The sequence below is a fragment of the Branchiostoma floridae genome, chromosome 17 (genome assembly GCF_000003815.2).
Source record: "Branchiostoma floridae strain S238N-H82 chromosome 17, Bfl_VNyyK, whole genome shotgun sequence".
In the NCBI taxonomy this organism is placed as follows: Eukaryota; Metazoa; Chordata; class Leptocardii; order Amphioxiformes; family Branchiostomatidae; genus Branchiostoma; species Branchiostoma floridae.
The window spans coordinates 11644517-11669012 of NC_049995.1; the positions used below are offsets into that span (position 1 = coordinate 11644517).

General features: G+C 44.2%; 2 protein-coding genes across 2 annotated transcripts; both read right to left on the reverse strand.

Annotated features, from left to right (window-relative positions):
- Positions 1-610: 610 nt before the first annotated feature.
- Positions 611-3221, reverse strand: LOC118405090 (kelch repeat and BTB domain-containing protein 2-like). The gene is made up of 4 exons (XM_035804491.1): positions 2939-3221; positions 2379-2518; positions 2037-2240; positions 611-1782 (listed from the first exon to the last, which is right to left on the reverse strand). Exons 1-4 carry the CDS (start codon positions 3182-3184, stop codon positions 912-914), a joined length of 1461 nt encoding a protein of 486 aa, XP_035660384.1. The 5' UTR covers positions 3185-3221; the 3' UTR covers positions 611-911.
- Positions 3222-5728: 2507 nt separating this feature from the next.
- LOC118404670 (kelch-like protein 12) lies at positions 5729-9693 on the reverse strand. Its single transcript, XM_035803911.1, has 5 exons — positions 9427-9693; positions 8046-8306; positions 7567-7706; positions 7221-7424; positions 5729-6919 (listed from the first exon to the last, which is right to left on the reverse strand). Exons 1-5 carry the CDS (start codon positions 9679-9681, stop codon positions 5989-5991), a joined length of 1791 nt encoding a protein of 596 aa, XP_035659804.1. The 5' UTR covers positions 9682-9693; the 3' UTR covers positions 5729-5988.
- Between the last annotated feature and the right edge of the window lie 14803 nt (positions 9694-24496).

The window sequence follows — 24496 nt, forward strand, 5'->3', positions numbered from 1 at the left end:
GTAATGCAATCAATTGGGAATTAGTGAAACTTCTATCGTAGTCAGGGTCTGTCGAGGATGAACAACTTGTGAGGAAATGTGTCAGGCTTCTTGATTGGGCGTCCTTTGGAACGAAATTTGAATCATGAATTGTGGCTTTGTATGCCATCGAATTCGAAGTTGGTCAGGGCAATGTAATATTTGCCAGCTTTATCAGAAACTCATGGCGGCTAGAGAGTGTCGCCAAGATAATTTCAGAGACGTTTTAGGGCACAGTCACAAAGGTCGTGTGATCGTCGAACGATCGCTAACATCAGGCGTTTTGGAGGACAAAAATGTACATGTCCTTCAGAGTTCTGTCTTGGTACACAAAATGCTGTTTGGATCCATGTCGGTGATTGGTTGTCACAGCCTGATTAAAAATCTTATGGCATCAAAATCGTACGACCTATGTGACCGCGTCCTTACTCAGATCTTCTTCAACAAGAAAAGGAATGTAAACTAAAGAGCATAGAACAAATCTTTCTTTCCATCAGTAACAATTTATTGTTCAAAAATGATACAAAATGATACACATTGTATCTAGAAATACATGTACATAGTCTAATTTGGCTCCCATACACCCCCCCCCCCCCCAACATCTCACCAAATAACACTACAAGGCCCCAGGAAACTCCCTAGAATGGCAGCAAGGCTGATGGATTTAAGACCCTTAAAGAAGATATTCCTTACCTATATGAAAGAAAGAAGGAAGCGTTTCTATGAAATGTCTTCTTGGTATGAAATCTAGTACTACAACCTGTAGTAAAAGACCTATCACACTCTGGAGATTTTCAGCAAAGCCTGAGATCTAAACAAAACGTTAATCCAGGCTGTCGGGCATGTCCTATATGGCCTTAACCTGTGCATTAACGCTAAAATGTGTAAGAAGTTTATGTGTTCTTATGCCCCTTAAGATATGGAAGGTATATACGTGCCACAGGGCAATGAGAACCTTGCGCATAATAGCTCGTATTAGGCAGGGTGGCCTTCAAGTCTCTCCAGGCATCTGCAGACCTGTCATACACATAAACGAGATACATCTTATTGCTACAGGTTAACAATACATGTAGCTGATTCTCCAGTACAAAGAGCCTGGTAACATTATCAAGTTCAAGGGTTCCTGGGTTTGGCCAGCCTTGTAATATTTGCCAGCGATCTGACTCTGTGTCGTACACCATCGTTCGAGTGAATTCATAATCTGTACAGAAAATCTCCGTTCCCATGGCAACAGCTGTGCAGACGTCACGTAGGATCAGCGGTGGGTCCCTCTTGCTCCAACGGTCCTGGCTCGGGTCATAGCGATGCACTTCAGTTCTTGTCAGAAAATAAATGTGTGAACCGCAGGACAATGCTGTACTGTAGTATTCAGGTCTGTCAACTTGCAGCTGTGAACACTCCTGCCATTGGTTCGTGTGCTGGTTGTATTTTTTCATCCACATTGTTGAACCGCCTGCGCTTTCAGCAGCAATATAAAATAAAATCTGATCAACTTCAACAAGGTTCCCTTTGTAGACCCTCAAATCCTCTTCTGGTCCAGACCGGTCCAACACAGACATTGATGGCATACCTGCATCTTCCCAAACGTTTTTGGCATGGTTGTACTTTAACATGGACAACTCAAGCGGCTCTGAATCATCAAAATCTACCATGTAGATATCGTTATTACTGGTAACTGCCATGGTTGTAACCAAAGTGGCAGTGTTGTAACCGCAGCTGATGTACGTTCCTTCCTGAGGGTTCATGAAGAGGAAAGCATCTCCCCTAGAAAGAATAAAATACAAAGCTGTTTCAATAACAATGCAACGCAAGTTTATAGTTCACACATGTTATCTATCAAATATTATGTTGTCGCATTAGGAAAATACGTTCAAAAATAAGTGAAATTTTATGTTATTTGTGTGTATACTGGTATCTGCATGACTGAAACTGTGGGAATGTGTATTGCAAAACCACAAAATTATTACATTGTGCAAGTGTTGTGGCCTACGAACGCTAAAAGGTCAGTATTTACAAACCTCACACTCGTATTCTGCAGCAGAACCATCTCTGTAGTCATCCCAAGCCTCGGCTTTAGATTGAGGTTCCCCTTCTGCACCACATTGACCTGAGAACTCCCAGGATCCTCTCTGACCAGGGGGTGATCCAAGATGGCTGCCGTGTTGTCTGAGGTCAGCAAGTTGAAGCGGATGTGAGGGAGGATGCTGGGTAGATGGTGCAATCTGTGGAGTACAGGGTAGAGATGGGTTCAGCTGACTCCTTAGCAACACAGTTTTAGTCTATCATGTTTGATCATTATTCATTTAGTTGCTTATTGCACTTTATAACCAAAGTATGCAGCTATAGACACTTAAACCCACCTGTCCTCCCTGCTGTGCTGCACCCATCTCACCACAGCCTCCCACACTGTTGTCTCCTCTTTAACATCCAGCTCATCATGGCTGATGATCTCATTCAGCTGAGTCACACTCAGGCCGCAGAACTCATCACTGGAGGAAAACTGTGGAGGTGCAGAGTACATGTTCATGTATGGTACAGTGTGGAAAACAACCTTATTATATTGGTAACGGCTGGTTGAAACTAAAAGAATCATCACTGAGAGTGGTTCCTATAATTTTATGTTACATAAGGCCAGGTACAAAATCTGAACTTGTAGATAACATCCTCTAAAATAAACGTCACTCTACTTTGAAGATAAAAGGATGCCTACCTATACTCAAAATTGAACAAACTGTAATTTGCATTAGTTTTGCATTAACTTTTCAACACACAAAGTCATTCTTTTACAATTTCATTACATATTCTAAGCAATGTTGTTTGTGAGAGTAGTCGTAATAGTAGTAGTAGTTTTAGCAGTATTAGTAGTATCCAGTCAGAGGGAAGTTCTAAAATGAACCTACTATCAAAATATCAGACCCACCTCAACAAAGTATCTATGGACCCACTGCTGGCAAGCTTTACTGACAATGACCACAGAAAAGACATCCGCAAACTTGTACAGGTCCACACAGGTGGAGCGGTCCACATTCATGGCCATATAGCTGCTGCAGGTGTCTCTCACATAGTCCAGTTGGAGGAGGTCGGCTGCCTGGTACAGGGACTGCACTTTGTCCATGGACACATGGAGGGTTCCCGAGTAGATGTAACTCAGGATCTCCCCAAACATATCTGCATCCAAACCCTGCAATACAAAATAACGTAAGAATTTTTAACTAAATACCACATCATACAATTTAATATGATAAGGTGTCCTTTCCAGGGTAACAATACATATAGTATTACAATTTGCAGGAAAAAAACAACAACACAACTCTATTTAATTATAAAAAATGAAGGTCAAATTTTCATCCCATTCTGCTATTTTATCTACATAAGCTCTACTACGTCTTGCACATAAAACAAAATGTTGCCATTAACTATAAAAAGAAATTATTTTTTGGTTAAAAAAGTACACTCATGATTGTCATTCGCGACCCACAAAGTTGACCTTTGACCCTAAATACCAAAGACGTCAGTAAGTGGGGAGGGGGACATAGCGAGGGGCACAGAAAAGGAGAGTTCAATATTTATTGGTTTTGGTAAACCATGGGTTTCCCCTATTCTACATGTTCACTATGGTATGTAGAATCCTTTAATGTCCCCTAGATTACTGTATTCTAACCACACGTCACGCCAACCCTACCTGTAAAACAACCGTCTTCTGCCGACTTTCCGCCATGTCACTTGTAAACATGGCCCTGAAGTAGGGGCTGGCCGCGGACAGAACAAGCCGATGACAGGAAAACCGCCGGCCCTCGACTTCAAGGACGACATCCTGCAGTACCCCAGTCTTCTGTAAGTATCCCACAGTTCCAAGAAACCCGTGTATATAGCTTTCGTCTTGGTACTAAGGAACGGGAAAGAACTGCGCTGGCGTGGGTTTCTTGGTCTGCGGCAGCCATGTTTATGACCTTGAGGTGAAAGGTTAGATAAAGCTACACGGACTCGTCTGATTATCCTAATAATGTAGCAGTAAGAGTGTTGCAAGGTTTTTACGGTGTCAGGTGTGAATATAAAAGTTATATTTAACCTTCGATTATAGTATTGTAAGGTGTCAGGTCTAAATAAAAAGTTATATCAAACCTTCGAAGGTAGTTTTAGCTAACTGATTGTCTGCATTCATCATCGTCAGCCCTCCTGCCTGGCGCGGAAGCTCTCAACGGTGGGAGCACTTACTACCGCACCAGACAGGGAACTACACTCCGGGATTGTTCTTGGAATTCGAAAGTATGAGTATTCATATGAGTCTGTGCGTGCAAAAATTGGTTGGTACTTGTGTTGATGGCTACCCGGGTTCGCCCTTGGGTCGGAATAAGTAAGTTCATAAACGTGATTCCAATTCATATTATTCAGAATCCTTCATACTAAGTATCAAGTGGAGTGACTATGTCACCAATTTAGATGTACTTACACGTGCCGAGGTCCCTAGTATGTACACACTGTTGAAGCAGCGAAGACTTTATAAGATTACATTATAATTACATGATTATCTGACAATAAGCTCCATTCCCCGATGGCCTATTGAAAGACGAATGTTTGAACACGTTAATGTTAGGTTTATGACGCTGTTACTTGAAGACATGGCTATTACTTGTTCGTATCTGAGCTGGTACATCTACCATCATTTTGTACATTATATCATTTGTACATGATGTATAGTCAGTTTTTCTACCTTCAAGTGGCATCTGTTAAAATATTCCTCACAAAAGAAGATGGAGTTTTCACGATTTTTGATATGTTGTCTTTTTCTTCCGCATACGTGTCAACTTCAATTGGCTGAAGGCTCTGACGCGGATTTGGGTTAAGGGTCTTTGTTGAATACGGAGTGGTCGCTTTTTTGTATGTGGTATATTTTCTTTTTGTAAAGAGGGAGGGAGAGAGAAAGAGCCTAGGTCCTCAAGGGCAGGGGCGCTACTTTCCGTCCGCCACCTTACAGGTTACACAGTTACACTCTGATAGTGTTTTACATGTTGTTTAAGACATTTTTGAATGCCTGGAGTGTTTTGGCTCTATTTAAGTCGGTATGTCTGGGTCTAATGTGACTGCCTGTAATGTTATAAAGAAACTAGCTGTGGTCCCTCCTACTTTGCCCTGATGGAGCTACTTGGGTGTTTCCTGATGCAGATGTTGGGCCTTCTGATTGCTTACGGTGTAGCTACTGTTTAACCATTTTTTTCTTTGCTAACGTAAATAAATAAACATAATCATGTTCCAGATTGGTAAGTCTCAGTTTTGTTTTATGCACCGTCAGTTTTATGGGAAACTTGTAACATCTGTTCTTCGGTCAATAAACAGAATCACTAAAAAGTTATGATTTTATTATTGTGACACTGGGTATTGCACATGGGTATGAACCTTTAAGTGACGAGCATGCAATTTTTTTTATTAACTTACGTAATCAATAACAAAATGCTGTGGCCCTTTACATGAAAACGTAACCAGTGACACATCAGCCACGTTGAGAAAAACATGAACAAATGTTTCCAATACAAATAGGATTGTGATTTTCTTCCTGTCAAACGGACACAGGGAAAGGAAAGGTACCAAATTAGTTTTTAAAAGTTGATATAAAATCAATACCACACGAATTCTAAATTTTCTATACAAGAACTACAACGTAAAATAGTCTTTCAAGCAGAATGGCAATTGACAAAAAAAGCTACTCTGTGTATCTATCAGTAACTAAATATCTAATGATTAAAAATGATAGAAAAATACATTTGAGATACAGAACATGAGTCCAACATATAAAACTGTCCTATATCTATAAGAAAGAAGTCATCATTTCTATGACAAAACTTTTCTTAAGTATAAAACCAAGTACAATGTCTATCTACCCCATTAAGGAGGCATTCGTCAAAAGCTGAGAACTGAATATACAGCATTTAAAGACTGCACTGTTCTGTACTGTATGTGTCATTATTCTGCACATCAACGCTGACAAGCGTAAGAAGTGATGTGCTTTTGTGCCCCCTTGAGATAAGGTTCGTATATACGTGCCACAGGGCACTGGCAACCATACCAATAATATTCCTTATCAGGCAAAGAAGCCTTCAGGTCTCTCCAGGCATCAGCAGATCTGTCATACACATATAAGAGATATTCTTCATTAACATGCTCGCCACCACTATAACAGGGTAACCATATGTGTAGCTGGTTCTCCAGTACGAAAAGACTGGGAACACAGATATCACGGTTTCCTGGGTTCGACCAGCTTGACAGTTTCTGCCAGTAGTCTGAATCTGTGTCGTACACCATAGTCTGGGTGAAATGTATATCTGTGCAGAAAATCTCTGTTCCCATGGTAACGGCTGTATAAATGTCAAGAACGGGTTCTGGTGACGGGGTCCTATTGCACCAATGGTCATTGCTCGGATCGTAGCAATGCACTTCTGAACATGTGAGGAAATAGAGGTGTGAACTGCAGGCCAGAGCTTCACTGTAGTCCATGTATGAAGATGCTCCAACTTGCAGGTGTGAACACTCCTGCCACTGGTCTGTGTGCCGGTTGTACTTTCTCATCCACACTGATCCACTGTGTTCCATTACTTCAGCAGCAAGATAGTACAGAATCCCATCAACTTCAACAAGGTGTTCATCGTATTCCAAGTCATTGTCTAGTCTCAGCCACCTAGACACTGAGGACATACCAGCATGTTCCCACACATTCCCCACGTGGTTGTACATAAGCAAAGACAATTGACTGCTATAATTACTCTCTCGATTACGACTCAGAATGTAGATGTTGTTATCACTGGTGACTGTCACGTCTGTGATGTGAGGAAGAACTTCAGCCTTGTAGCTGCAGCTGATGTATTTACCTTCTCGAGGGGTCATAAAGAGGAGCTCGTTGGAAGTCAAACTGGAGGGGATAGAATAGAAAGTTAACTGTCATTAAACTGTAATGCATTACTAAACTCATACCTTTACTCAGGAATGAGACTGAGGAATGAGAGGAAATCTCAGCTTGCACAACTGTCGTCTTTCAAATCGAGCCGCAGAGAAATGGGATTTAATATGAGTTGGGAGTAGGTACACACATGTTCATATGACTGAGACTGTAAAAAAATGAAAATTACTATTGCAGCAACTAAAAATGTGGAATAACCTTATCCAAGGAATGTAGGCCTAGAGAGTCAAACAAAGAATAAGTATATACTAACTTCCTATGATACAGCAGAACCATTTCTTTAGTCATCCCAAGCCTTGGCTTCAGGTTGGGTTTCCCTTTTTGCACCACATGCCTGATGACCTCAGAAATCCCATGATTCTCCCTAACCAGGGGGTGTCCCAAGATGGCTGCCATGTTGTCTGAGGTCAGCAGGTTGAAGCGGATGTGAGGGAGGATGCTGGGTAGGTGGCGGAGTCTGAAGGGTACAAGGTAGGGGTGGGTTCAGCTGATTTCTTAGTAAAGCAACAGTGTCTTTAACAAACGTGTTTTATTATCATTCATGTGTTTTCTTTTCATGTTAAAGCCACAATAATCAGCTATAGATCACTGAAACCCACCTGTCTTTCCTGCTGTGCTGCACCCATCTCACCACAGCCTCCCACACTGTTGTCTCCTCTTTAACATCCAGCTCATCATGGCTTATGATCTCGGTCAGCTCATTCACACCCAGGCTGCAGAACTCTTCGCTCGAGGCAACCTGTGGAGGTACAAAATACATGACGTGTGTGGCTTCATCTTGTTCGGACATACAAGAACGAACATGTGTATATGGCAACTTATATATGCTGATAAAAAATACAACCAAATACTGTACATGTACTAACACTTGTACAGACAGTACAACCGCAGATTGGCGTAAAACACCAGCTTCTCGGGAATGCCACAAAGCAGCAGTTGGCAATTTTATACTGGTGAATACTCAGTAACCCTAATTCATTTTTCGGCCTTACATGTATATTAATTGAAGTGTGCGCAATATAAATACAAAATGGAATTTCTGTTTGTAATATCTGCCTAACCTGGTCTGAAGACTAACCTCTGTAAAGAGCCTGGCCTTCCACTTCAGACAACTCTTCATGACAATATCCACAGAAAAGACATCAGCAAACTTGTACAGGTCCACACAGGTGGAGCGCTCCACATTCATGGCCATGTAGCTGCTGCAGGTATCTCTCATATAGTCCAGTTGGAGGAGGTCGGCTGCTTGGTACAGGGGCTGCACTGTGTCCATGGACACATGGAGAGTTCCTGAGTAGATGTAACTTAAGATCTCCCCAAACATGTCTTCAGCCAAACCCTGCAAAACAATAGTGTAATGCAACAGTGTGCAAACATTTAACATATCTGGGTCTTAGAAAGCAGGGAAACATATTACAAATTTCTTAGTAATATGTTTCTGGTGTATAAGTGTGTATTTTAAAATTGAAAATACATGCTCATAATGATAATATGTGGCCCGTAAACACATTATCATAGCAGCACGTTTGACTCAGGGCCCAGAGGTCCAGGGCTCGAAACCTGTCGTGTCACTGATCTTGAGCTATTAGGATATGACTTTCCTCACTTTACTGAAATGAAAACGAGCACCTAGCCTCAGCTAGTGCCATAGTGTTTTGAGGTGAGCCATAGAGCCCACGTGCCTTTCAGAAAGTGTAGGGGTATGCCCCGGTGTGCGATGGTACACATCCTTCTGTCTGAACTATTTCCTTCGCGAGGACGGGAGACCTAGCGCATCCCCGTCTTGAATTTAGCCACTCCATAAGGTGCGGCATGACACAGTCTGTCTCTACTACTGCTATTACAACTACTACTTCTAAAGTTGACCTTGAATTCCTAGACACCAAAGCGATCAGTTATTCAGTAGGTGGGGAGGGTGGCATAGGGATTTTACACGCGCACACGTTCTCTGTGATATGTCTTTGGAAGTTCTCTTTCTTACTCTATTCTAACCACACGTCACACCAGAAATGTAATAATGTTCAACCTTTTACCACATGAGGTGTCATTATCAGGGCAACATTACATATTAGCAGGGTACTATATCATAATTTTATTTGATTATGAAATGAAGGTCAAATTTTCATCCCTTTCTGCTATTCTAACTACATAAGCTATACTACGTCTTGCGCATATAACAATTATTATAATAATAAGTGTAAGAAAATGTTTTTCAGTTTAAAATACGCAGAAACACATGATTATTTGCGACACGCAAATGTTGAACTTTGACCCTAAATACCAAAGATGTTAGTATATCGGGAGGGGGGCATAGCAAGGAAAGAAAGTAAAATATATATTTCTTGGTTTTGGTAAACAATGAATTCCCCTACTTTACGTGCTCTATAGGATACGTACAATCCTTGAAATCCTTGAAAGTTCGCTCTATAATTTCTAACCGGACTTCACGCCAACCCTACCTGTAAAACAACCGTCTTCTGACGACTTTCCGCCATGTCACTTGTAAACATGGCCCTGAAGTAGGGGCTGGCCGCGGATAGAACAAGCCGGTGACAGGGAAACCGCCGTCCCTCGACTTCAAGGAAGACATCCTGCAGTACCCCATCCTTCTGTAAGTCCCCCACAGTTCCAAGAAACCCGTGCAGATAGCTCTCGTCTTGGTAGGAACGAGGACGAACTGCGCTGGCGTGGGTTTCTTGGCTTGCGGCGGCCATGTAGATGATAAGGAAGACACGACCCCGGGTCAAAGGGTATAAAGTGACAAACTGATTACCCACAAAATGTAGCAGTAAGAGTTCTAAACTCATCTCTTGGCAGGAAAGGGTGCCTGAAATAATGTGTAAAATACCGATAACGATATCCGTTGTTTCTATTGGAAGCTATCTAATGGGTGCATTTCTATTACTTAATTGCTGCATGAGTGCCATTCCACGACACTACGTGGGAATAGTTGGTTTTGAATCCCTGGTTATCATATATAAAAAAAGTTTATTTGCAAATTCATGCTCGTAGGCTTATTGCAAGTACATAATAGAAATATTATAGGGGATATGCATGTAACAATGAACTGTGATGAATATTATTATACAAGGAGACTACAAGAAAACTTGTGCTGACTTTATCTACAGAAAACATTCAAAGAGACATATGAAAGAGGTCAGAGGTCATCAAGGTGGTGAGGAACCATATTTTATTTCACAGACACTTTCTACTTAAAATCCGCTAATATCAAATTACCCTTAGGCAATCGATCCATATCGCAATATTTGTTATTTGGCCAAGACACTAGTGGATCAATTCCTGTTACCATTTTCAAATTTCTGTAATCTGTAAAATGTAATTTTGCTGGATTATCATCCTCACCACTGCTGTATGTTGAGTGGGGAGGGCGCACCTCCTTGCAGACCCCTGGCTCTCCAACCTTACATTCTTCTTGATATGCTAGACTAGATTTGTGTACAAGTGCACTTGAGTCATGTTATTTTAACCTTAGCCCTTGTATAGATATTTTGATCTTTTGTAGCAGACATTACTTTAAGCCCATTACCTTAAGTTAGTGAATCGCCCCTGGGTGGAGCTTCCCCCGTCTTTAACGGAACTCCCCCTGATCGTTACATAAAGTTTCTTCCTTGTATGACGTCACACATGTAAATGAGTCAGCGTGTCTCCGCCCTCAATCTAAACTCCTGTCCAATCATCACACATTCTGTTTGGCTTCCTCCTAAATTAGATGCTAGCTTGGAGCTAAAAAGTAGGGTTCCTCGCTGTCTTCTCGCTCTTCTGATTCGACTCCTTCCTGAAGAACTTCTCCAGACGGTTGGCTCCGTCGGATCGCCCGCCTGCGGCGGGCGATCGGGCGGCACTGAGAGCTCCTCCGAGGCGGCTTGCACATTTGACTCATCCGTTAAAATGACTAGTGTACTTCGCGTTTGCTGTCTATCTCAGACAGCGTCGGTTCATCTCTTCCAAGCTACTGACCACTTCGGTAAGAGTTGCCGGTTCTATCTCTGACGAGCGCTGTTGTAACTAAATTCGCTTTGTTTTGGCTAGATCTTGACTAAATTCGCTTTGTTTTGGGAGGGTCCCCTTTGCTAGAGATTCCAGGTTTAAGATTGACAATGTGTATTGTGTTTGTTCCATACTTTGATACTCAGTTGTATTCCGTAGTGCCTTTGATGTTGAGCAATGTTACACATCGTACGGAGTTCCGAATAAAGAGAATGTAAACTTGGAAATCCACCTTGTTTCGAGCCTTGATGTTACGGTGAGAGTTGAGAAAGTGTTTGCGTCAAATCCTACCCTAGTTTAGACTTGTAGACCGCTCCAGTACAAGAGCGAGGAGAGTGAGACTCCTAAAAGTCCGTTTACCACCTTGGATGAGAACTATACTAAAGTCTATTTGCCACAATGGTTCCCACACCGGTGGACTGGACCCCATTCCGTCCTTGTTCTGACTCCGTACGGTTGCAGCCCGGCCAATGCCATGTGCGTTTACTTTTCCTGTCCAAATTTCGGCTATTCGCTGTTAAATCTTTTCTTGTTGTATCCTGACAATGTTTTCTATACGGTGTTGAACCCCGTCCCTGTGTATTTTTAAATTTGTACGGTGGAATTTTCACTTAATCTCACGTAACGTGGTGGCTAAGCCTGTCCATCGGGGTCAAGCTCCCCTCCTCCCCGCCGGGGACACCTTGGTCAGCCCGGTCACTGTACTGTGCTTTTTCTTTCTCGACCAAATTTCGCATTTTCGTCCTTTTAACCGTTCTTCCGCTCCCTGAAAATGATTCTTACCAAGGTGATGAACCCCGTTACTGGGTTTCAATAAATTTGTACGGTGAAATCTTCATTTAATCTTACTTACCGGATAGCCTATCTTGTCCGTCGGGGAGACCTGGACCCGTCCCACCGGGAGCCCCTCCGTCCGCCCGGCCCCGAGCCCCGGCACGGTTAACAGTTGTGTCCTTTCATCCCATTGTCCCCTACTAGTACTTGAAGGTGGGCTTTAACTTTCTCTATGTGATACAGGTCTCTTACATTTTCATACGTTGTACCCGCAAGTTTTGTTTTTCTCGTCACTTTCCAACGTGGTCGTTGTGTTTTTGGTGTGACCTAGTTCCGCCAGGTTCTACTGTGTTTTTCCTATATTGCTGTTCCCTATTTCTGTTTCTTATCAAGTTTTGAAATTAAACCCCCCTCCGGCCCGATTTTGTTGTACTTTTGTGAAGGGGAAAGATTTGCTAACGTGGCGAATAGCTAACCGAACTCTCAGTTTCTGTGAGTTACCCAGTAGTTCTTCGTGGCCACTTCCCCGAATTGATGATACTTTGGATTCCTTGTCAGGTTCTCAAATGTTTAGTACACTCGATCTTCGTTCCGGTTATCATCAACTTAAACTTGAACCGTCCGCCAGAGAGAAGACAGCATTTTGCACATTTCGCGGATCCTTTGAGTACAACTCGATGCCGTTCGGGCTTGCCACGGCGCCTAGCAGTTTTGCCCGTTTAATGGAGACGGTTTTGCGCGGGTTACAACCAAATACATGCTTAGCCTACTTAGATGACGTTATTTTACATTCCAGGCATGGCCTGTCCGATCACCTGTTAGGACTTAGAGCCGTGTTTCAACGGTTCCGGGATGCTAACCTAAGTCTGAACCCTGAGAAGTGTAAATTTTTGCAGTTAGAAGTAGAGTTTCTAGGGCACGTGATTTCGGGTGAGGGTGTCCGTACAGATCCAGCCAAAGTTCAAGCAGTAGCTAATTGGCCGGTTCCCAGGACTGTGAAACATGTCCAGCAATTCCTAGGCTTGGCAAACTACTACAGACGCTTTATTCGTGATTTTTCCTTCATTGCCAAGCCTCTAACTGCTTTGACGCGTAAAAATGCTAAATTTGTTTGGTCCCAGGGGTGCGCAGATGCGTTCGAAACCCTCAAAACGGCTCTTACAACAGCCCCAGTGCTGGGGTATCCAAATTTTGATCTCCCATTCATTGTAGATACGGATGCTTCTGATGTAGGGATAGGTGGTGTAATAAGTCAAGAGCAAGACGGTCTTGAGCGCGTCATTTTATATTATAGTCGATCGCTCTCTCCTGCGGAGCAAAAGTATTGTGTTCATCGTCGCGAGATGCTCGCCGCTGTCGAAGTTATTACTAAACACGAATGCTACCTGTTGGGACCCAAACAGTTCTTACTACGAACTGATAACACCGCCCTTAAGTATCTCACCACGATGAGAAATCCCCCCGGCCAATTTTCTCGTTGGATCTTGCGGCTATCTCCCTACGATTTTCGCGCCGAACACCGACCAGGCAATAAACACACTAATGCTGACGTTTTAAGCAGACCTCCGTGCCCACAATGTGGCCTTGAAAAGGAGGAAACCTCCGAAGCTACTGCTGTTATTAACATTATTCAGACTCTAGACCCCCCCCCCTACCCCTGCCCGTTTGCGCGCCGGCCGACGTTGCAGCGCAACAACAGACTGACCCAGTTTTAAAGCAACTTGTGGCTGACAAAGCGCATGACGTCGTCCCTACGGGCGCCGCCTGGCAACGTCTAACGCGAGCCCAGCGTGCTCTCTACGCTGACTGGGATAACCTTGTCTTTGTAAATAATGTGTTATATCGTAAATGGGTACGCCCAAACGGCCTTCCTCCTCTTCACCAATTGTTGGTTCCCCAATCTTTGAAACAACTCGTCTTGCGCATGCACCACGATGACCCCCTAGCGGGTCACCTAGGTATTGGTAAGACCCGGGATAAGATCAAGAGTGCTTTTCACTGGCCTACGTTGTCGTCTGACGTCATTGCATATGTGAAAGGTTGCCTTGTCTGTCAGCGGACCAAATTAGGCCAACAGAGACCTCGGGCACCGCTCCATCCATCAGTAGTTGGTTTTCCTAACGAGCGTGTGGCTATGGACCTTGTTGGTCCCCTCCCGAAGTCTAGACAGGGTAACCGACACGCGCTGGTAATCTCGGACTATTATACCAAGTGGGTAGAAATTTTCCCGCTTCCAGATGCCACCGCCAAGGTCGCCGCAGAATCATTTTTTAAAGGATGGGTCTGCGTTCATGGCCCCCCTCAGTCTCTACACAGTGACCGGGGGCGGACTTTTGACGCGGTAGTTGTTCAGAGATTGTGCGAACTTCTTAAGATCCACAAAACAATGACTGTAAGTCATCATCCACAATCCGACGGTCTCGTGGAAAGATTCAACAGAACTCTAGGTGCGATTTTACGAGCCTACAGTAATTCTCGCCAAAATGACTGGGATGAACACCTCCCCACTGTCAAGTTTGCTTACAATACTAGTGTTCACGCAAGTACCGGATTTACTCCTTTCTATCTTATGCACGGTCGGGAGGCCAGACTGCCATCCCAGCTTTTAACGGGGGCGCCCCTCCCTTCCCTACCAATTTCAGAATACGTATCCGATTTGAACAAGAGATTCCCCGAAATATTCTGTTTGGTACAAGAACACACTACAACAGCGCAAGCTCGTCAGAAAGAACTTTTTGACAAGAAAGTTCATGGGGACCCTTATGAAGTTGGAGACCAAGTTCTCCGGCTTAAACATTTTGTTCGTCGAGGATTATCTCGCAAACTGGCCAGGAAATTTGATGGGCCATATACCATCCTGGCCAGAATAGGTGACTCTGCATACCGACTTAGGAAGAACCGGGGACAGCGGGAGGAAGTGACGTCACATTTCGAACATTTAAAACCCTTCCTCCCTCAGGTTCAAGACCCAGATTTTGCACCGCCCCGCCGCCGCCGCCGCCGACGTCAAACCAGGAACCGGCCCGCGCCTGGCGCCGGTGCCGATAACCCGGGAGAAGATCCCGTTGTTCCTTCTCCCCCTATAATACAGGTCCCACGCTCATCGCCGTCCACAACTTCATCTGGGTTGAGGTCTCCAGCGACGACGAACGACGCTGAGTCGACGTCTCCTAGAAACACGGCAGTGACGTCATCTACACCTGGGCCAGCGGCAACGTCAACGCCCACCCCTGACCGGCCGGTGACGCCAGCCAGCCCTGAGTCAACATCAGTTCCTGGGCCCCACAACACACCGCCGCCTGCTGACGCACCGACGGTTCCTGGTCCAGTCCTGATGTCATCAGATCCTGAGCACCCGGGTATTCCTGACCCTGCCGTGATGTCATCGAATCCTGAGTCCCTGGTTCCTGATTCGTCATCAGTTCCCGAGCCGCCAGTTCCATCGCCGTGCCCTGATCCCGTCGCGTTGACAACCGCTCGCCGCACACGCCCGTCGCGACCCGTTAGACTCCCTAAGTACTTGACCGACTTCGTCTTTCCAGCTGACGCGTTCGGCGACGACAGCGACAACGATACCATAACTGACTGAGCGTTCGGACATTTGTTATGCCAGTCGAGGGGTTAACAGGTGTGCAACTTCGGACTTAAGTATGTTTGCATCACCTCCATTCCCAACCTGTTACGTGCTGTCGCCGTCAAGTTTGACACACCGGACATTTGTGAGTGTCTTACGTCTCGCGTTGTTGGACCGCAACATTCCGGAATTCCCCTGTGTAACGGTACTGGCATCGGACTTAGGATTGTGCTAACGTACCAATTAATCGGTCATGTCGGACATTTGAACGTGACTCATCTTCGATAATTCGCTTCGGGTCAGTGTCGGCGCCGGATCCTGTGCGTGACAACGGAGTATCCTGTTCGTCTTCTTCATGCAGCCACGACAACTTTCAAACGGACATTTTGAACTCTTTGCCAAAGACACTGTAACTTTGTACCCATTGTGCCTTATTGACATGTATTTGCATTTTGTTTGTGTTTTATGTACTTGTATTGTTGTTGTGATTGTGGCGACCACCCCGTGCAGTATTTTTTTTCTCAGGTGGAACAACGTTTGGGCACCTTACCGGTGGCCGAGTCGAGCCTGGTTCCGGTGGTGTTTTTGTCCGGCAGTTCTCAATCGTGACCTTTAATGTGCTTACCGTTCCCTTCCGCTCTCTCAAATTTATCTTATTTTGCAATGTTCATCTGTTTCTAGTGTCTTTTGGATGTACCATTATAGGTGGGCGACCAAAACGTGAGTAGAAGCCGGACGTATTTAATCCCGCGTCCATCCAAAATAAAGGGTCTTTGTCGAAGCTGGGCAAAGTAATTACATTGGTAGTCTGCGCGGCTACTGGCGTCACTGTTTCCGCGCCTGTCTAAATACGGAAAAGAGGGTTTCCATTTCTGCTCGGCCTTCGTGCACGTTAGAGCCCCTCCGCTATTAGTCAGTGGTCCCTTGGGTTAGCACAGGGCCATCCCGATGCGACGCCAAAGTCACTCATTCTCGGTAGCCGTCCTGCTTCAGCACACAATTCTTCGGGTGGACTCCAGCAGTACAACCTTCGTCATCATGTCACACCATACAGACTGTTCAGCTCCGTGTCTGCACCGCGCCCATGAACAGGTACGTCATCATACCCGGCTAAGCACATCGTTGTCGGCGCACCAGCTTCACCATGTCGTCCTCCGTCAAACCAGACGTCAGGACGTCACCTGGACCGCGACGGCGACGCCGCCCGCACTACGTCACACCATCACGACATACGTCACCATGTTGTCTCAACGACGACATGCCAGACACCAGGGTGCTGAATCACCGTCAGCTACGCCACACCTGTTCCACCAACGGCCATTCCATCGCCTGGTGTCCCCCAACGACACGTTGACATCAAGACCACCTTGCCGTCCCTACATCACGTCAACGCTGGGCGCGTCATCACCACAACTCCGCCACGCCGGCACCAGTCCTCCGTCACTCCTGACGTCATTGTGAGACTCTGCCATCTGCGTGCTGGGACTGCGCCTCCACATCCGTACCCGACTACAACACCGTCACGTGATACCTGACGTTGACAGTCTGCCGACACACCGTCGTGACAGTCACCTTGCTGCTGCCAGTCAACACGTCCACCGACGTCAACTTCCCACCTGACGTTGTGTGTTCCTCACCGCGAACGAACACCAACTCACATGCAGACATCAGGCGTGCGTCAAGTCCTGACTTCCCTTGTGCTACCGAACAATCTGAGTAGACGGTTACAGATAATGAGTGATGGCGGCTTGACGCAGTTCGACGTGTCTCGGTACCTACTTTCCCGTTACAAGGCCTTCCACTGCGAATGTGGCGCGAAGCCGATGTGCCATTCAGTTCTCAGGGGGCTGAGTAGTCTTGGGACACCCGGGGTGAATCTCCAGGGTTTTTTTTTATTCCCTCCCCCTTCCCCCCTGTGAGAGGTCACTTTTTATGTTTAATGTTTATGATTCTGCAATTGTCAGATTTTCTTCTTTTGATTGACTGGCTCCGTAAAGGCCAAGGTCCCAGCAATCGTTTTTATGTTTGAGAAGCAATGGCCTTGTCATTGCTTCCCGGGTCCGTTTTCCTTTATTTGACCCAATGTCTTGTCTATTTGAGGATCAATGAAATCATCATTGTTCCCCGGATCTAAATCATAGGTCCAGTGTCCTTCCATTTCAAATTTTATTTCTCTTTTCAAATTGATCTGAAAGTCGAACTGTTTCTTTTATATGCTGTAAATAAGTTTATATTCTTTTCTCTTTTGGCTTCCCAGCCTCCTATTCGACTTTGTGTAACTTTTGAGGAAGCGCTAGGACGATGGTCGTTTTATTTGCACAAGGTCAGTGAGAAACTGTGGGGTCTTTGCCTCCTCCGTCCTGGCTCGCAATTGGTGACCCCCTGGGGTCCAACCCTGTGTTTCTACCTGCCCCAAGGTTGACCAAAACCAACGTCACCTCTGCTCTGCACTACCTGTGGTCACGTTCACAACATTCAATGCATTCTTTTTCATGTGTTTTATTATGTTAGGTATGTTCCATGTACACTGTGATCAAACAGCCTGTTTTGTTTCATGTTTAAGCGGACACAAATTTTCTTATTTTCCGTTTGGCTATGAAGAAAAGTGGTTAACGACACTCCAAATTTTTCCTTCTTTCTTTATCTCACCGACTTTCTTATCCCGAACAACTATATATCGTTTTCGATTTCCCTTTGGACACACTGAAATGCGTTTAAAATGCCACCAAAACTTTTTCTCCTTTTATAAAACAACAAGATGTTTTCGGTAATGTTTCTTTTCAAATTCTTTGTGGGTCACAACATCTTCTCCCACATTGTAAATATTGTAGGTCAAGGTCAATTGCCTCCCGGCTTTTACCTTGGTCTCCGCTATGGAGACGTTTCGTAGTCTGTTTTCTGTTCCAACGTAGACAACTAGTTACCGGTGTACTTTTGGTTCACTGTTTAGTTAATGAGATCCAAAATGTTCTAGTTAAGTTGTTTTCTTTTCTTTTCTTAACCCCATTAATTGCCTTTTGTACCACATGTGGGAACCGCCCACTAAGTCATTTTTTTTAATTACCTGCCACACTCTGTATTCCGCTGAAGTTCACAGATGATGTACTTGTGTGTTACCTCTACTGGTTCTGTAATGGTACGCTGATCATGCAGTGGGAACCGCCCACTATATTTGCTGTTCCCAATGTTTTACTACCTCTGTACAACGTCGACATTATCCATAGTTTTATTTTTGTACTAATTTTACTTATGGTTTTCTAGATAACGACATTCCTTGTTGGTAGTCCTACGTGTTGCGACATTGTTTTCATGGTGTTACGTTGTATGATGCAGGGACGCATCATTGGCCGTAGGGGCGGGATGATGTAGCAGACATTACTTTAAGCCCATTACCTTTAGTTAGTGAATCGCCCCTGGGTGGAGCTTCCCCCGTCTTTAACGGAACTCCCCCTGATCGTTACATAAAGTTTCTCCTTGTATGACGTCACACATGTAAATGAGTCAGCGTGTCTCCGCCCTCAATCTAAACTCCTGTCCAATCATGACACATTCTGTTTGGCTTCCTCCTAAATTAGATGCTAGCTTGGAGCTAAAAAGTAGGGTTCCTCGCTGTTCTCGCTCTCTTCTGATTCGACTCCTTCCTGAAGAACTTCTCCAGACGGTTGGCTCCGTCGGATCGCCCGCCTGCGGGCGGGCGATCGGGCGGCACTGAGAGTTCCTCCGAGGCGGCTTGCACATTTGACTCATCCGTTAAAATGACTAGTGTACTTCGCGTTTGCTGTCTATCTCAGACAGCGTCGGTTCATCTCTTCCAAGCTACTGACCACTTCGGTAAGAGTTGCCGGTTCTATCTCTGACGAGCGCTGTTGTAACTAAATTCACTTTGTTTGGCTAGAACTTGACTAAACTCGCTTTGCTTTGGGAGGGTCCCCTTCGTTAGGGATTCCAGGTTCAAGATTGACAATGTGTATTGTGTTTTGTGCCATGCCTTGATGCTCAATTGTATTCCGTTGTGCCTTTGATGTTGAACAATGTTATACATCGTACGGAGTTCCGAATAAAGAGAATGTAAACTTGGAAAACCACCTTGTTTCGCGCCTTGATGTTACGGTGAGAGTTGAGAAAGTGTTTGCGTCAAATCCTACCCTAGTTTAGACTTGTAGACCGCTCCAGTACAAGAGCGAGGAGAGTGAGACTCCTAAAAGTCCGTTTACCACCAGGACTGAGAACTACAAAAGTCTATTTGCCACACTTTGAAATATTAGTGATAATGTTGTAATAATCTTTCTATCTGATCATGTTTGTACAAGATCATAAGTGGCTCATTTGTCATAATCTGTGCAATATCAAGTGTGAAGCGAGGGTGTACTTTGTACTGTAGTATTTGAATTTTATATACTGTTAAGTCACGATCTTTTAAATGTATGAAACCAATGCGTTTTAGTTGTAGAATTTAGATTTGCCTTAGTAGCCAACTGATATGCAAATTCCCATTGTGGCCTGAGCACATGTATCAGGTAGCCCTCTACTCATCCGTGCCAAATTGATTTGCAAATCAGTAGAAGTATGTTAGCACATGTGTGCTTCCTGTTGTTCTTCATTTTAATGATGTCATCCAATTTTCTTAATGCTATATATCTCAATGCTAGGAGTGTGAAATCTGTTAACCAGAGTAGGAACAAGTTGGTACAGCTCACCAACCTGTTACACCTTAATGCTCCGGATCTTCTCGCAATCACTGAGACTTGGTTGACTTCTGATGTGCATGATTTAGAGGTTATTCCCCCTGAATTTGTTACCCATCGCAAGGATCGTCATGTTACTCACAATAATAAGTCTGGTGGGGGGATTCTACTTGCTGTTAAATCGTCAATATGTAGTAGTCGTAGACTTGACTTGGAGCCTCAGGATGAGATTCTTGTATGTGAAATCCGTCCTCCAGCTATGGGCAAAATTGCTGTTATTCTTTGCTACAGACCTCCCTCTGGTAACTTGTCAGCTTTTACGCACAACCTGGGCTCGACTTTAGAGAGCGTGAACAAAGAGTATAACATGTGCTGTGTCCTCGGGGACTTCAATCTGCCTCGAATCGACTGGGCCAATTGCGTAGTGTTAAACGAGGGTAGGGAAGCTGACTTTTGCAACATGATTAATAACTACTTTTTAAAACAAATCAATCATGTTCCCTCAAACTCCACTCACAACCTGTTAGATCTTGTGTTTACGGACTTCCCTGAGAGGTTCTCTACGATCAGGGAACTTCCCGCTGACTTCGATACCGACCACACTGTTCTCGAGTTCTCTCTCCGCTGTCGTATCCAAACTAGGCAGGAGCTTCCTCGTAAAGTGTACAACTTTACACGAGCCGACTGGCTTGGTCTCAGTGCTCATCTAGAGTCACTGAGGCTATCAGAGTCAGTTACTCACCACCATGACATTGACTCTGCCTGGGAAGCATGGTCTTCAGCCGTTCAGTCGGCTGTTGACATGTTCGTGCCCAGTAGGAAGCTCAAGGTATCAACATCACCTCCTTGGATCGACGGCGAGGTACGCAACTTGCAGAACAAGAAGCGGACAGCGTGGAAAAGGGCCAAGTGTTCCGACTCCCCCTCTCACTGGGAGAAGTTCCGTAAACTAAGAAACAAACTGAAGAACTTGTTATCAGCTAAGTATAACAAATATCTTGTTAGCCTCTCTTCCACTTTACAGGAGTCGCCGAAGAGATTCTGGGCTTTTGTACGAGCAAAGTCAAAATCCAGGTCTCTTCCGACTGACGTTCATCTCAATGGCACGGTCGTTCAGTCTGCACCCGATAAGGCCAATTTGTTCAATGACTACTTTTTCTCTACCTTTTCTGCACCTGACCCTAATGTTATCAAGCCCGACATCGACGTGATAGTTGATGAAAGATTGTGTAATTTGCTAATTGCTGTAGAATCCGTGGAAAATGTGTTAGTTAATCTCAACACTAGTAAGGCTGTGGGTCCGGATAACATCTCTGCACATGTTCTTAAGGGCTGTGCCAAGACTCTTGCTCCTTCCTTGACCTTGCTGTTCAATAGATCACTATCCGCTGGTTGTGTACCGAGTAGATGGAAGGATGCAAACGTACTACCAGTGCATAAGAAGGGTAGCAAGGATGATGTGGCCAATTATAGGCCAGTATCTTTGTTATCCTTGGTAAGCAAGTTGATGGAACGCTGTATGTACAATCAGTTGATTCCAATTTTGAGAGGGTCGCTTCACGAATTCCAACACGGGTTTATTGCCGGCCGTTCTACTACAACTCAACTAGTAGAAACCTACCATCAAGTAGGATCCATACTCGACAAGGGGGGGCAGGTAGATATGGTATTTTTGGACTTCGCGAAAGCGTTCGATTCCGTTTCCCACACTTTGCTAATCCACAAACTGCAGATGTTTGGCTTCGGTGGTAACCTCCTGGCGTGGTTTACCTCCTACCTAACCGATCGCCGTCAGCGTGTGGTAGTGGAAGGTTGCCAGTCCAAATGGCTCCCGGTGACATCTGGTGTTCCACAGGGCTCCATTCTTGGGCCCTTTCTCTTCCTTCTGTTTATCAATGACTTACCTTGTGCAGCAACTCAATCGACTGTAGCACTCTTCGCTGACGACTCTAAATGTTTTAGGGAAGTCAGCAAGCTAAATGACTGTGTTAAGCTGCAAAATGACATCACTGCTATGTACAACTGGAGTCTTAGTTGGAAGATGTCTTTCCATCCTTCCAAGTGTAAACTTATCCGTTTAACTCGCTCTAAGAGTCCTATTGTGTACTCTTATCACATGTCTGGTACTACAATAACATCTGTAGACAGTATGCCTGACCTTGGGGTCATTGTCCAGTCGGACCTTCAGTGGAGCAGTCACATCTTAAAGATGGTAGCCAGGGCCAATTCTATGACTGGTTTCATCAAAAGAACAATCGGGTTCAACTCTAGCACTGATGTACGCAAGGCACTGTATATTACATTGGTTAGAAGCATCTTAGAATACTGCTCACCTTTGTGGTCCCCTCAGTCCCGCAAACTCATGTCCCTTGTAGAAGGGGTGCAACGACGGGCGACTAAATTCATTCTAGGAGCCCACTCGAACACCCTGACCTACAAGGAACGTCTTTCCACCCTTGGTCTGTTGCCTCTTACGCACAGGCGCGAAGTGTGCGACGTCATGGTGTTTATCAAGTCAAAACCTATTGTTCACAAGTATGTATCCTTCCCTTCCAGACCCTCTAGACATCTCAGATCTCACATGCTCACCCCCATTAGAGTAAGGACATCAGCCTTCAGCTCTTCTTACATACCTAGGCTGGTCACCATCTGGAATCAGCTGAGTCCTGTCCTCCGTAATATTGGGGTTCAAGCCACTGAAAAGTCTAACATCTTGACATTCAAGCGATCGCTTGTGAGAGCCACGTTTGTGAGATTTGACACCCAGTTCAATATCGACGTCCCCTGCTCTTGGTCCACATCTTGTGGGTGTGCCTCATGCACTGCTTTAAGGCCACATTAGTATTATAATTAGCTTTTTACTCTGTACATAATGATATTTGATAATTTTGTATATACATGTAATCAATTCTGTGTATAATTGTTACCGAATTGTATATTCATGTCTACTGACTTTTGATGTCTAATGTTTATTGTTTGATTTGGTTTCGTATTGTTTTCTATTATCATTTCAGGTTTGGGAGGACAACTTGTAAAGGTGTTGATACACCTGTTTTGTCCTCCCTTCCACTTGTTTTTGCATGTGGTGAATTCAAATAAAGAAATAAAGAAATAAAGAAATCTAGATAGGTTAGGTTTGACATATTTTTGGAAGCAGAGGAAGACAAAGAGTCCCTCTTTTTCTACAACTTGTTAACAACATTTGTATATTCATGTACAAGAAATCACCATGTAGAAAATACGTTTATTGTTGAGGCAAGAGTCACTGATATTAATTTTGATAATAATAATCAATATTGCAGATTCATTATTTAGGATGGTGCTTGAGGGCATGACTATTTCTTGTTTTTTTCTGAGCTTAAGTGTCAGATACTTGGTTTGCATTAAATTCCGTCAGCCACTTTGTACATCATGCTTAGCATTCTGTTGCTGAGTGACATTCACTGTTGATCTGTTAAAATATTCCCAACGACATGCAAGATGGAGTTTTCACGATGTGTTATGTTAGCACAGCCAACAGACTTACCAATCTCCAGAAATCTAGACAAAATCTCCTAGCCCTGCCAGTCGATTACTACTTGCAGCAGAACCCAAGGCAATCTAGACATAATCACCCAAACTCATACAAACCCATTGTTTTAAGACTAATAAAGACTGTCTCAAATATTCATATTTCCCAAGAACTACTATCGATTGGAATACTCTACCATATTCAACCACCCTTCAAGATAATCCCGTTAAGATTAAGGAGGAGGTGTTGCAACACATGAGGAACGGCTAATAAACAGCAGTACTACGCCCTGGATGGTTTGCCCCAACACAAACTAAGGGTGTTATCCAGTAACCGAACAAGAACAAGAGCACATATTGGAGGAATGATTGCAGCTGCAGCAGCAGAACACAATGGACTACTATTGGAGGAATGTGAATGTATGCAACATTATATTGTAACCACTCAGATGTCCAGCCTTCTGGTGGTGGCTTCAAGTGGAACCAATGTTACACCAGTTTAAGCTTCGTTAATCATCATCAATATCATCATCATCAAGAGCCCAATTAAAGTTCCAGACCTATGTATCAAGTTTGATTTATGTTCTCTTCTACAAGGTTTGTCTTTTAGACTTGATCTTGTTTTATTTGAAGTATACGTTAATCAGTTGAGTTAGTTATGTGTATTCGATGAGAAATGTAAATGTAAATGTATGCGATGGCACCAAATATCAGCTAAGCTGCCTAGATTTGTCATGTGTTACATTGTCTGCAAAAAGATAACGCTGATAAATAAACATGATATTGACCTGATTATTTTAAATATGGGTACGTCACAGTTGTTTCTTGTCCCTGCAACTATGTAGGAGACAGCCGCTGCCCATTGGTCAGTTTATGAAGCAGAAGCACGTAAAAGTGTTGATTTGATTTAAAACAACATTTGAGTAACTTATATAGGTATAAATTTTAAAGTGGCAATCACGCAACGTTTTGCATAAT

Bases quoted from the DNA above. Each gene is read 5' to 3' on its own strand.
- LOC118405090 (XM_035804491.1), bottom strand. From the start codon at position 3,184: ATGTTTGGGGAGATCCTGAGTTACATCTACTCGGGAACCCTCCATGTG. The intron at 2,241-2,378 runs GTGGGTTTAAGT...TGTACTCCACAG, and splicing joins CAGCACAGCAGGGAGGACAG to ATTGCACCATCTACCCAGCA. The intron at 1,783-2,036 runs GTTTGTAAATAC...TATTCTTTCTAG, and splicing joins CTGCAGAATACGAGTGTGAG to GGGAGATGCTTTCCTCTTCA.
- LOC118404670 (XM_035803911.1), bottom strand. From the start codon at position 9,681: ATGGCCGCCGCAAGCCAAGAAACCCACGCCAGCGCAGTTCGTCCTCGT. The intron at 7,707-8,045 runs GTTAGTCTTCAG...GTACCTCCACAG, and splicing joins AGGCCAGGCTCTTTACAGAG to GTTGCCTCGAGCGAAGAGTT. The intron at 6,920-7,220 runs GTTAGTATATAC...TATCCCCTCCAG, and splicing joins GTTCTGCTGTATCATAGGAA to TTTGACTTCCAACGAGCTCC.